General features: G+C 45.9%; 1 protein-coding gene across 4 annotated transcripts in view; it reads left to right on the top strand.

Moving 5' to 3' along the window:
- The first annotated feature begins 472 nt into the window (after positions 1–472).
- Positions 473–13,024, top strand: part of svila (supervillin a) — a 47,638-nt gene continuing 35,086 nt past the window's right edge. Inside the window, exons 1-7 of one of the 4 annotated variants that reach the window (XM_068581789.1) lie at positions 473–1,037; positions 6,296–6,359; positions 7,292–7,383; positions 8,460–8,523; positions 8,636–8,778; positions 8,862–9,639; positions 12,682–12,765. In XM_068581789.1, the coding sequence (XP_068437890.1) occupies positions 980–1,037; positions 6,296–6,359; positions 7,292–7,383; positions 8,460–8,523; positions 8,636–8,778; positions 8,862–9,639; positions 12,682–12,765 (1,283 nt within the window). In that variant the 5' untranslated portion in view covers positions 473–979. The remainder of the gene's footprint in view (positions 1,038–6,295; positions 6,360–7,291; positions 7,384–8,459; positions 8,524–8,635; positions 8,779–8,861; positions 9,640–12,681; positions 12,766–13,024) is intronic. The other 3 variants (XM_068581791.1, XM_068581790.1, XM_068581792.1) reach the window with 3 other exon arrangements.

Here is a 13,024-nt window from a genome sequence, read left to right on the forward strand (position 1 = left end):
TCCTCTTGGGCCTCTTCTCAGCTGCTGCAGGTTCAGAGTCAGGCGCCATGATGACATCACACACAAGTGGACGTAGCACTTCTCCTCTCCCCCTGCTCACTTTGTTGTTGTTGTGGGTTTTAATTTTTCTTTATTTCCACTCCCATTCACCCTTGCCTGTGGGCTCTCTTCATCGCCCCCCCCCCCCCCTCCCTCTCTTGTGACGCTATGCACCGGTTTCTTTGGCATCTCGCTTGTGTGCTCGAGCCAAAGGGAAGGCGGTGCTCTCCCGAGACACTCCTAACCCTCTCTCTCTCTCTCTCTCTCTCTCTCTCTCTCTCTCTCTCTCTCTCTCTCTCTCTCTCTCTCTCTCTCTCTCTCTCTCTCTCTCTCTCTCTCTCTCACACACAAATACGCACACACACATATACTCCTCTTCTCTGCGTCTGCGAGGCTCATTCTGAAGCACGCAGGGACCCTGTGCTCCAATCTGTAGCGAAGGGATGGGGCCTAATTTGCTTGCCTCGGCTAATGAGCTTAGCCCGCACTGAGCAGCTTTCAGCCTCAGGTTGTGGTAGTGGGCTCTGGTTAGCCCTCAGCGGCTAGTTAGAGGAACCAGAGCGGTGCTGCTGGGGCGAGTGGATCTCAGAAGAGCTGCAGCCACAGCTTCAGCACTCCTCCGTTTTGCCTCCCAGGACCACTTTTACTTGCAACGACACTGCGGCTGGGACGCCTCTCTCTCTCTCCACCTCTCTCCCTCCCCCTCCTCCTCTCCTCCAGCCCTCCCTCCTTCCCATGCCTCTATCTCTAACTCTACCTGCCTCCCCTCTGTCTCTCCCTCTCTATCTGTCCCAGAGCACTGACGAACTGCTTTTGTAGCTGCATCACCTCTTAGGCAGCTGACCCTCTCCCTCTCTCTCTCTCTCCCTCTCTCTCTGACTTTCCCTCTCTTTTTTAACTTCTTTTCTGTCCGACACTCTCCCCTGACTTTGTTGCCAACATGTATCGGAACCCCTGGATCTCGAATTACCTGACTCATGTCAAGTTTTGCAGCCAAGGTAAGAGCCGGGTCTCGGGGCTCTGCGGCGTCGGTGCATGCGCAGGCTCCAGCTGAGAGCTCGGGGACGGGGTTGCTCTGGTTGTGGAGCTGGGAATCTGGGCTCTGAGAAGTTGGCAGGCAACAAACTGCGGACTCCCTTCCCTCCCGCTCAGCGTCCTGCCTTCTAGCCAGCTGTCCTTTGCACTGCAGCTGTAGCCTCCAAGGACACTACGTAGCAGAGATGAGGGACTCTGACTGTGCAGGGGGGCTGTGCTAGGGAAAAAGCTATTTCTAGGCTCCACAGCCAATTGGACTCTGTTTTCGGAAAGAGCTTGTGCGTACCACTGTGGCTGGCTCACAGATTCATATCACTTTTCTATAATACATTAATTGTCTGAATTCCAATTAACTAAACCTCCAATGACATTTTAAGCACAAGCGTCACCAGCTAGTCTGCCCAAAGTCAAAGGATCAAGTATCACTTTCATTCTAAATGGCAACATTTAGCATTTTATTAAAATTTCATTTCAAATGCAAAGTAAATCTGTATTATTTTTTTTCTCTTTTTGGCATAGTTCACTTTGGTGAACTTTGAGATTGAACTGTGCGCAGTTGGGCAGTAGCAAGTCATATTGACTGAGTGCTGACCTTTTTTAGGGAACAGAAAACCAAAGAATTCAAAACGTATAACTTGTTTTTAGCCTATTAGCTCTGTAGCACCATCCACTTCTATTTAACGCACTCTGAGGACAAACTGCTGTGCAGCGGAGCGTTTCAGACAGGAATTTGTAGAACTAATGGATCTGTTGACTTAATTGCATCAACATCGTCTGCCGTTAGCTAACGAGCTGTTACCCGTTAGCAAGCTAGCTAGTTTGCAGCCATCCTGGTTAGAGAAGATGTTTGTTGTTTGGATGTCTCATCGTGTTAGGACTACGGAGGAGTGACATATAGACTTTGTATATACGGTTCTGCTAGCTTAAGAAAACTTTCATTTACAAGGTAACCCCACACTAAAGCATACTCTGCTTTATGGTCTATTTGACTATACATGGACCATAATTTACTAACTGAACATCATGCTGTATTGAAAAAGACTAGAGATTGAGACCATAAACTCATTTTCTAATCTAATTTGCTGAGTAAACATTGTAAACATGTGTGTTAATCCCCATTGGGGAAGCTCATTTGTCACCAAAGACAACAATAGACTCATACAGACAACAACAGACAAGGTTCACGGTGCACAGCTGACAAAAAAACACATTACAAAGAACAAACACCAGAAAATGACAAGACACATAACCGACATAGAAACATTTAAAACTAAAGGTGTTCATTAAGAAAAGCTAACTGTTGCCCGGACAAAAGACCAACATCAATAGAGAAGTCGTCAGTTTCTCATAGACTTCTATACAACCAGAGGAGTCTCCCCCTGATGGTCAGTAGAGAGAATGCATCTGCAAGCCACTTCCCTGTTCCACTTCCTGAAAGATTCCTGAAAAAACACCACTTTAAATATGTTTACCAGAGATGTGTTCATTAGTTTCTTGGAAGTAATTTATTCAGCAAAAACAAAACCCCAAAACTTTTTTTTAAACCACCATTGGACCAAATAAATATTAGTCGAGGGGCAGCGCTGGCAGTTACTACGTCACCAAGCTTCTAGGACCACAACCTTAATAAAGACGTGCAAATTAACTTTGCTGTGCCATTTGGTGTCGTGACTGGACATCAACACACGAGTCCTGTCCTCCGGTAATCAGAACAACCATGAGTCGGCATAAGACATGGAAGTATCATGTAATGCATGTTATCTTTGCCTTAGACCGTTTAGTACTCTGTCACGTCCTCCAGCCCTACTGTGCAATAGTCACGGTGCTTTCTTATTCCCACCATTCTCTGTGCTTACTCAGAAGGTATTACAGAGTGCTGAGATCTGGCCTCTTAACCGTCTGGGAATCCACAACAGGTGGTCCACAGTTTTGTGGCTTTTCGGCGAGCAGAGGGGCTGGCGAGCATTGTTAGTTTGAGGATTTAGACGTGTCAGTGTAGCCGCCATGTTTCCTCCCCAGACCTAAACATGAGACTGAGGTGCTTGTATGGACAACTCATGAAGACATAATACGCTTATTGTCACACCCCCTTTGTTAAACCTACTGTTTGCACCTAATTTCTGATTCTCCATCTGTTTTTTTTAATGCTTTACTTCTTAAGCCTCCCTCGGTGAGGCTTTAGCTCAACAGGGGCAAGGCAGAGAAGGTAGGAGGGATGACGACAACATTTATTTTTACAATCAGCACTTGAAATGATGAAGGAACTTGCAAATGACAAGGTAGTGCAACATGTGAACCATACTTTGGTGTTTCATTTTTACCTCTTCATTTACGTATTTCTACATTTTGGTAGATAGTAACAGTTTGATTAAGACTTCCATGCACGTAAGTCTTAATCAATGACGTAATGTAGACAGTTTAAAGTGTGACACATTTCCCTCGGAGTTCGCCGTAATCCCAGGAATCCAAGTTAATCCTGTGTCTCAATTTGGACACATGCTCTGCCCCCGATGCCTCTGTGGTTACCACACCGGGTGTTTTAGCCGGTGTTCCGACGGTGTAAGAGTTTCTGATTGATTGACATCCACAGTACGGTGTGAAACAGTCTTTTTGAGCGTTCACACCTTTTGATACTGTTAGCGTGTATAATTATTGGAAGCCTGGTGTCGCCTCCAGAAGAATTCAGTTTGACAACTTGTCTAGTTCTAGTAATTTATTTCCTCCATCACAGGTAAAGTCACGAGCGCTGCAGTTGCAAAGGCAGCGAGTTGTCCAGTCAACGCGCAAGTTGAGCGTCTAAAACACCCCGAACAGCCGGAAGTTCGGCTCTTTAATACACGGTTTTCCATCATCAACATATCATTAGCAAAGTAAAATTTAATTGGCTCTAACCCGTCAAGAGGAGGAGAATCCCGATATCAATGTCACGCTGCTTTTACGGCCTCATCAACACACACAGGAAGGAGAAATTCCTGCCGCGCTCCCTCCCGGCTATTCCAGGCCATAGTGTTTCTGTAGATTACAGCCAGCATCAAAGGCCCCACCACATGTGTGATCATTGTGTAGTTTTTTGTTTTTTTTGCCTGCGTCTGGAATGACGAATGCATTGAGGCCCGCAAGCCATTACGTACAGGCCGTATGAGGTGTAAAAGGAATACAGGTCTGGGTTGTGGGTAACTCAATGAGTTAGACGTGACAATAGCCCCCAAGGGACAAATGCCTTGCTTATTGTCACACTAGCAGTTTATTAACCTCCACCGTGGCATCTGGTTTTGTTCCACACTGTAACTTGAAGTGATATTCTGATGTTTGTCAACCAACATTTTTGACCTTTTTACAACTATCATAATAGAGAGCTGGGAACATGCTCATTTCGGTCCGGACCCAGGAGTATGAGCCTCCTGCAGGGTTTCAGAGATCTTCAATTCAACACGCGTCAGTGCAGCAGTAAACAGAAATGATCCCCTGGGAAGTCCTGGAGCTGCAAACTGCGGCACAATGTATCCACAACTGGAGACTTCATTTAGTGTGGGGACTTAATCACTTTATTTTTGCAAGTTGGAGTATGAGAATAAACTCATTGCATTTGCTGCTTCTGAATCAAATGATATGATGAATGGTCATAATGGGCGAAAAATATGTAAAATCCTTTTTGTACTTGAACCAGACTAACACAACTTTAAAAGATGTGCACCAAACTGCCAGAATCAGCACGACCTGCGCTTCCCAGTGTTATTACATAAGTTGTCAATACAAGACTTCTTTTTCCATAACTTCTTTTTAGGAAAAAAAAAAAGTTGTGCTTATATAACTAAGATTTTGCTTTGTAATATGTTAAAAGGGTTTCTTAAGTATCAATAGTTACCAATTTTGTTGTTTTCTCTACGTCCATGGTTGCAGTGCAAAAGGCAACTGCTCTGACTTTTAATGGTTCACCGAAATAAAGAAATACGTGCTTAACACATGGAGCTGAGGCCCAAAATCCTCTGAGAAATGACACGCTCTTGATTTACCTTTTACATTTACCTTATCTTTTCCCAGTGGGTTTTCAGTTCATGAAGTATGTATGTATAGAAATATGTTGATGAATGTCCTCTACCTAATTTTGGGATCATTTTCAAAAGAAAACACAAATGTTTCAGATAACCAGGATTATCATTCAAGGCTTGCAATGAGGTGTGTTTTCACCGGCCGCATCCCCCCTCAGCTGAAACAACAGAGGACCCTCCCCGAACAAAAGGCACACCGCCCTCTCCAAATAAGCTGTCTTGTTTTCAACTGATGTTTTCCTTAAGTAGGAGGGATTTAAGGCATCAACCCAAACATCCTTAATACGGACTAACAGATCTGCAATGGGTGTCCACTGTGGAGAGGTTAGATTTTTTTGTTGGGGGGGGGGGGTTGGGGGAGTCAGTCACCCTGAGGTGAACTCTGAGGGGATAGAAGTGGGACCACATGTTTGTCCTGAAACTGTGCGGCTTTGGCTCCTCCGATGTCCGAGGGCAGCCAAAACCACACGTTCGGAGGTCTGAAGTCAATAACTGAAGCAGACATTCCTCAAAGGGATGATCCGCAGAACTCCGATTCCTCACAAGACTTGCTTAAAGCTAATGTAAGGAGGCTCTATTCCTCTTTAGGCAGGTGGACGTTGGGCCATTTGTCCAATAGACAACAGACTTTTAGGGGAATTGGACAATCTGGTTCCCGCAGCCTCTTCGTGCCGTCCCCCATCTGTATTCACGTCGGGTACCAAAGCGCCGCCCAGTGACATTGATTCGCCCGGCCCCTCCCGGCATCGTCCCAGCAGAACTGTAACCTTGACGTGTGCTCAGACTTTCCGGCGCCTGTCCCAGTGACAAGTCGGCCCTCCATCAGACCGGGTTTTACGTCCTCATGCACAAAGACTGAGACTTTAGATGGACGGTCGCCATCTTTGAAAGTTAAGCATTGCGATGACTAGTTGCTGGGTTTTTTTTGGGAGGAGGCACAGTTTACTTTTTACTTGATGCAAGGAAGGCAGGCAGGCAGATTATTGTTCTCCACATCACTTGTTTTCTCCACAGAAGTCCACTTAACTGATGTGGTTTTGTGCCGAGGCACCTGCAAACGGGTCACCTTGCAACGTGTCGGTGCTCATCAAAAGCTAAAGCCGGAGGTTCTGCTCCTCAGAATTGAAATGAATGAGCATTGTGACTAAATCACTCTTCTCTGCTGTCCGCAGGACTCGGGAGTGAGACCCCCATTAAACTGAGCAACCCCAGATTGCTGCAGAAGAGAGCTTTGAGGTAAGATGTGCTGAAACGTGGTGTGTCAACCACTCTCATTATGTTCTGTTGTCTTGGATTGCCTTGTTGAAGACCCGGTGAATACAGACCTTGGTCCGTATAAGATGTTTGATATCAATAAATCACCAACACATGAAAGCACCTTATCCTCAAACCCGCCGGCCGGATTTAAAAGCTTGTTTTTTTTTAAGCAATTGCCAAAAGAACACTGTTAATCATAGCCAGTAGCCAGAAGCTGTAAAAAAAAAAGACATTTTTCAGACTGTCTTCGAACACATCATGTGTGACGAACGCTTCTGTCAAAACAAGGCACCAAAGAGAAGCTTAAAATTGTGATATTTCATCAAAAACCTGCCTGCAGGAAGTTGATGTTGGGAGATTTCAGTCAGGAAAACAGATGCTGTTATGATAGAAAGTGATCCATGATGTCTATGTTTATCAGTGTGTTCTCAACTCTGCGGTCCCTGAAACCATCAGGACCGCAAAGTCATGTTTTCCCCAATTCTCACATAAGTAATCCACTGCCAGTTCTGTTCCAGCTGTATTGTAATCAAATCCATTAATTACTTGTGTGTTTCTGAGAGGGACATTTGCAGTGTATATGTGCTGGGGAGTGACGGAGGTAAAATAAATATTTGGGAATTCGAGACTTGATGAATTTGTACAGGTTGAAACGTTGTACTAGATGATTGGGTTTGTATTTTTGCTTCTCCATCCATAACCCATTGGTTTATCGAAGAGATTCTTGAACGTCATTCAAACCGGTCCTGCTTCCAACAACAATTGTTTTTGAATGATTTGGATGCAAGTCAGATTCGTGCAGTTGAGCCCCTCACAACTGCTTCCACTGTCGACCCATAAACAAACCTCGCTGTTTCCCACAGCTCAGCCCGGTTTCAATAACACGTTGGTATTTTTTCTGCACCCCTCAGCTTCCAGAAAGAATTCTCCCTCGACGAAAAAGACGACCCGGCAAAAAGCACCAAGGATATAGATGTTAGTCTCTTGGCCAATCTCCCCAAAGGTGAGGAAGGTTTTTTTTATTTTTCATTTTTTGTCTGCTTGCAAAGATCCCTCACAATGTCAACGTTCCCAGGGTTTTTGAATATCCCTGTTGTGCAACAGCTGCCTCTCTGCCAGGTGGAGTCATGACAAGATCTGTCGAGAACCAGTTTTTCTACGAGCGCAGTCCTCAGAGAGATGGTCCTCTAGAAGTTTGTGCATTAAGTCCTACTGAACATTACTCTGATGAGCTGTTTCAATTCACTTTTTACAAGCCTTGATTTGGGAAATAAAAACAGAGACTGTGGAATTGAAATTGTAAAATGGACCAATTGCTGTGGATCAGATGGAAAACAGCAGTCGGTTGTGAAACTTGTATTGTTTTTTACTTTCAAAGGAAGACTTCACATAATGGGGGTTTGGTTCCAAAAGCTGGTTTGGTTCAACTCATACACTCACAAATCTCTTCTTTATATCAAAGACAAATGTACTAAACATTCAGATAGCGTCAGCAACTTCTCATTGTACTCTCATTCCTTGTCCACTCTGTCACCGATCGCTTATAAACATCAAAATATCAAGAACAGCCACTTTAAGCTTTTCCAGTTAATAGCGGATCGGGCCCTCCAGTGTTCATTTCAAGTATCAAGGAGGCTTTAGATTAAAGTACGGTGGCTACATCTGTCAGATACATTTAATCAGAATTGCATGTTGTATATTTTGTTGCTCACATTGGTTTCAGATTCAGTTTCCACGCAAAATTGTTGTGTTTCTGCCATCTAAAACCAGGAAAGCTGACAACAGACCAAACTGACATCTTTGCATTTAAGCTATGTGTACATTTTACTTAAACATATTGAACATAAAACCTGATTAGAATTGAACAAGAATTCAATACTGGACTCTAATAAAATGCTGCAGAACACCAGCTCTGCAAATAACAGACGACGGTCTTTATCAGGAAGACTGCAAACCAAACATCTGCAATCCAAACCTAAACACCCGTAACTGTCTTTGTCTGGATGGCACTACTGAAGCAGATGTTGTTGTTTTTTTATTGAGCCATAACCGTATTGTGTTTGTTTATTGTCTCTTCAGTCTCTGAGTTGAGGAAACGGTTTGAAGGCATTAGCACGAGCACAAGTGACTGGGAAATGAACAGGTGAGACGGTGGTGGTGATGAGCGGATAAAATGGCTGATAATGACAACGTTGTGGGGAATAATAACACATCTGAGCTTGACTCCCACTTCCTCCCCGTCTGTGTGTGCGCAGAAAGGAGCGCATAGCTCGGCGGATGGAGGGCATCGAGGGTGAGGTGCATCCGTCTCTGCTGCCGAGTTTGGTGGCCAATCGGCTTCTGGAGGAGGACACACCCCGATACACCAGGGCCTCGGATCCCTGTGAGCCCTTTGGTGGTGAGACGAGTGCCGCACCCTGACTCTGTTATATTTGTTCCACTCTGGGGATAGCTGACCTGTGTTCTCTTGCTGCCTCCTAGTTACAGTCCAGCGGTATGGCATGGAGGGATTCGAATGCCCGGAAATGCAGCTGGTGGCTCCAGAGCGACAGCCCAGGGCTCCCTGCAGACCTGACCCTCAGCCCCAGATCCACACGGAGCCCGTCTACACCTCCACCACCGGTGCCCCGGAGCTTGAGTCCAAGGCTGAACGCATCGCCCGCTACAAGGCGGAGCGGCGTCGGCAGCTGGCGGAGCGCTACGGCATCTCTTTAGACCAGGAGCCGGACTCGGAGCAGCAGCAGCAGCAGCAGCAGCAGCAGCAGCAGCAGCAGCAGCAGCCGCCGCGCTACACTCGCACCCGGATAGATTCGGAAGGCTCAGAAAGGCGAACCCGAAGAGAGTTGGTGGCGGAGGACGGGCGGGACATCGCCCCGAGTTCTCACACCGGCAACTCCGCCACCAGCCCGAGGGCGGGGCGCGCGGCGCCGCAGCACGGCCGCCCCGCCCCGGGTCACGAGACGGGTCGGACCAGGGTGGACTCCTTCACAGAGAGGGAGAGGCTGATGAACCTGGAGAATCAACGCAGAGCGGCTCCGCCCGAGCCTCCGTCCGAGCCTCCGTCCTCTTCCTCGTACATGGACGTGACGTCGTTTTCCTCGGCGGCCAGAGTTCCCACCAAGGACTACTCTGTCACAGGGATGCCACCGAGCTCCCCCAAGCTGAGCAGGCACCTTTCCCTCTCCTCACCTAAGCACGGGGTGTCTCCTGGAGATCTATTCATCGAGCAGCAGTCCCACAACATCCTCACCAGGCACGGGTGAGTGGTCTGGTCACTTTTTGCCGTCGTGGTCTTTTACTTGTTTCAATATTTCAGAAATGGAGTGAAAATGAAGCGTCCCAGTGGAGTGCTCTGTGTCTGATTCCTCATTAGCGGACCATTCTCTCTCTGGTCCAGGGTCCAGGACCCAGCTCCCCTTCAAATCCACATACACAGGGTTCAATGTTCTCCATGTGGGCCAGAACTCTGCTTTATCATTCTCTTAAATAGATTGGTGAGATGTGACATTCCTGCCTCTTCATGTCTGCCTCTGTCCCTCCTCGCCACACTTCTTTCTTCAGGCAACCTGAGGTTGCTGTGAAAGAATGGTTGAGACCCAGGCTGGCCTTGCACAATATACTAGGCAGACTGATGCAAAATGTTTGTGTGTGTTGTGTTTCTATTCCAGACGTTTCAAGTGGATCTGTTGAGAAAAGCAAATTACTGCAGTTTTTGAAATTTCCCAAAGGATCCCTCACGAGCCAACACGACGCCGTTTAGTTTGGACGAGTCATTTCCGAGGCTGTTCGGATAACTTAAACCTCTGGCTCTGTGGCTGATCCCACTTTCTAAAAGATAATTGCCTCTCTTTGAGAAGCTCCCCGATACTGATAAAAAGTACCAGGTGTTTCCTTCTAGGATAGTTCTGTTGTTAATATCCATCACAGTTTTCAACTTGTTCCACTGTGCCTTGCTTGAAGTAGTTGTTCCTCGAATAGGCACTCGCACTAGGAACTGAAATAATTGACAAAATAATAAATGAAAGTAATACAACCAAAAAGTAATAAACTGGAATTATCCATCTAATCGTTTGAGCTGATACTGAATAGCAGCTCCAGCGCTCGCTAAATCATGTATCCATTAAATACACAACTGTGAGAAACTGAGTTTATTCTTATTGTGTTGGCTTTTCCCAATCAGAACAGCACTCATCATCACTGTATCATTTGATTTTAAAGACCCCAAGAGGCGGCTCGTGTGCATTTTCCTAAAGGTACTTGTGTTTTAATCTGCAGCAGATGGATTCGTCACTGCTGCCAAAGATAAGTGCTGGAGAGTGTTTTGATAGTGTACTGATGGTACAGATAGTATCAGCACACACCACTTCTGTGATGTAACAACCAGCTGGCCCAGCCCAGGTCTTGACCCGGTTTGACCCTTCAGTCTGTGTTGCTAACGAAGAGATGAAGATGATTCTACACCCGACTATACGCGGCCATTCTCTATCCCATCGCTTCCTCCTGCTGCTCCTAAATCCCTCTCTCAGGTTTCAACACTTGGTGTGTGTGTGTGTGTGTGTGTGTGTGTGTGTGTGTGTGTGTGTGTGTGTGTGTGTGTGTGGTGCAGGGATGGTGTTGTGTTACTGAGCGGCACAGTGTGACTCCACGGTCAGAACTGTGACCCACAGCTGGCCTTGATCAAGACCAGGGAGGCCTGACGGGAAAGAAGCACGGAGGAGAGCGTCCCCTCTGTTTCCATTTAAAAGGAATGGTTACATTTTAGGACTTGGTAGTAAAATGTTATGAACAAAGGTCATCCTTCTTTTTTTTGTTTAACCATGTAATGACCTTTAGTTAATTGTTCACCTTGGAGACTGTCTGTTTTACTGGGTACAGTTAAACCGGTGTTTTAAGATTATGACAGTATGTTGCCCATTTCTCCTGTGGGTGTCTGTACGTTTTCTGTGTAGTTCCAGGTCCTTTAGAGAAAGCCATTTGTGGCTGTTTAATCTCAATGGTAATTGACACTGAACCAAGTTGTTTTTAGAAAAAAAAACCGAGATCCACCAGAACACTTACTTGATGAAGGTCTCTTTTCAAGTAAGTGATGTTAGTTTTCACTTTGATTTGACCCAAAATTACAGGTGTAAAACCCCCAACTGATCACTAAAAAACAGAGGGACTTTGGTCTGACAGAAAGAGGTGGTCTCTGTCCGGATCCAACCAAATCACGTTCGTTTGTGGCATAAAAGCATTTTTTTAGTGGCTCAGACTTTCGGACCAGTTACGGGAAGTTCTGGCAGGCTGTCTCCAGAGTCTGCAAAGAAAAACAATGGAATAAAACGAAATGACCCACTGTAACACACGGAAGAGAAGACCAAATAGATAATAAAGATTCAATCCAACAAGTTTATAAAGAGTCAGTTTGAAACAGTTCAGAGGGACAGGGAGAGTATACGAGAGGACGGGACATCCAGTCTTCAGACCAATCAATGTCAAATATACGTAGGTGGAATGGAGCATTAATCCAGGACCTTGCAGGCCCAGTGTTTGGTATGCTTCTTCACTGTTTAGCGACAGGACATACTGTCCTGCAGCTATCATGGTGTACCACGTGATCAGAGCTGGTACTCAATACGCTCTGAGACATGTTGGTAATTGTAAGTAAACTATGACCTGATTGGACTAATCAAATTGTTACGCATTCCCGGTTCAGGTCTGTTGAATCAAATGGACCCTGGAAGACCTCTGCAATAGGCATTTTTCTGCTCTATGTAATTTCCCTCCTCAATGAGATATACCTTTTTGTCTTGTTATGATTCTTTTGTTTTGGACTTCCAGTCCTCGTAGCATTAAAAGGCAATGTATAGTTTTTTTCCTCTGAATAGCTGCTTTAGTTACACAGGCTGGCCTCCTGACACAGTGATGCATTGATAACATAGATTTTTCCACATAGCAGTCTGACGCCAAATCTGATCTTATACAAGCAAAGTGTGTTTTTTTCCCCTGGTCATTTAACAAACATTAAATGAGAGATTTATTGTTCATGTTATATGGCCTGTAAAGCCTCACCCAAAACCACAAAAACAAAGAAAAGTCTCTACGGGGTGTTAGACTTGTATTCTTAGCAGGATCCTGCCGGTGTCCAAACCCACTCTCACTCTGGTCATGCTCAACGGGAAGTCAGTGGTGTGTGTGATGTAGTGGCGTGTCTGTGTGTATTCTCGCTCCGAGGAAGAAGAAAAAAAGGTTGAATGCTGAACCTCGACTTTTACCCACCCACTTATTCACTTGTCTCCCACCGGGTTTCCATTTGGAACAGTGCAAGGGCGAAACTGAGCACTGATTGGTTCCTGCAGACTGATGCTGAGGGCGACACCCATTCCCTCATCAACTGGCCCTCGAGGTACACCCAGGCCGGTCGTGTCTCACCTAAACATCACCTGCCATGTTGCCGTGTTGCCATTCTGCTGGACTTACCAAACCCCTTAAACCCATGCTGTATGAGCACAGAACCCAGCACTGGTCCCTACAAGACTATACCTCGTCTTTCTTCTTCTCGTAGGGTTGCATCTCATTGACTCAGTGTGGGTCCTGGGCTGATCAGAAGACACTAATGTATCAGAACCTCTGTTTTGAACTCTGTCATCGTCATCCCCATCCCC

The sequence above is a fragment of the Clinocottus analis genome, unplaced genomic scaffold (assembly GCF_023055335.1).
Source record: "Clinocottus analis isolate CAN_PGR_092001 unplaced genomic scaffold, fCliAna1.0.p SCAF_18, whole genome shotgun sequence".
Classification (NCBI taxonomy): Eukaryota; Metazoa; Chordata; class Actinopteri; order Perciformes; family Cottidae; genus Clinocottus; species Clinocottus analis.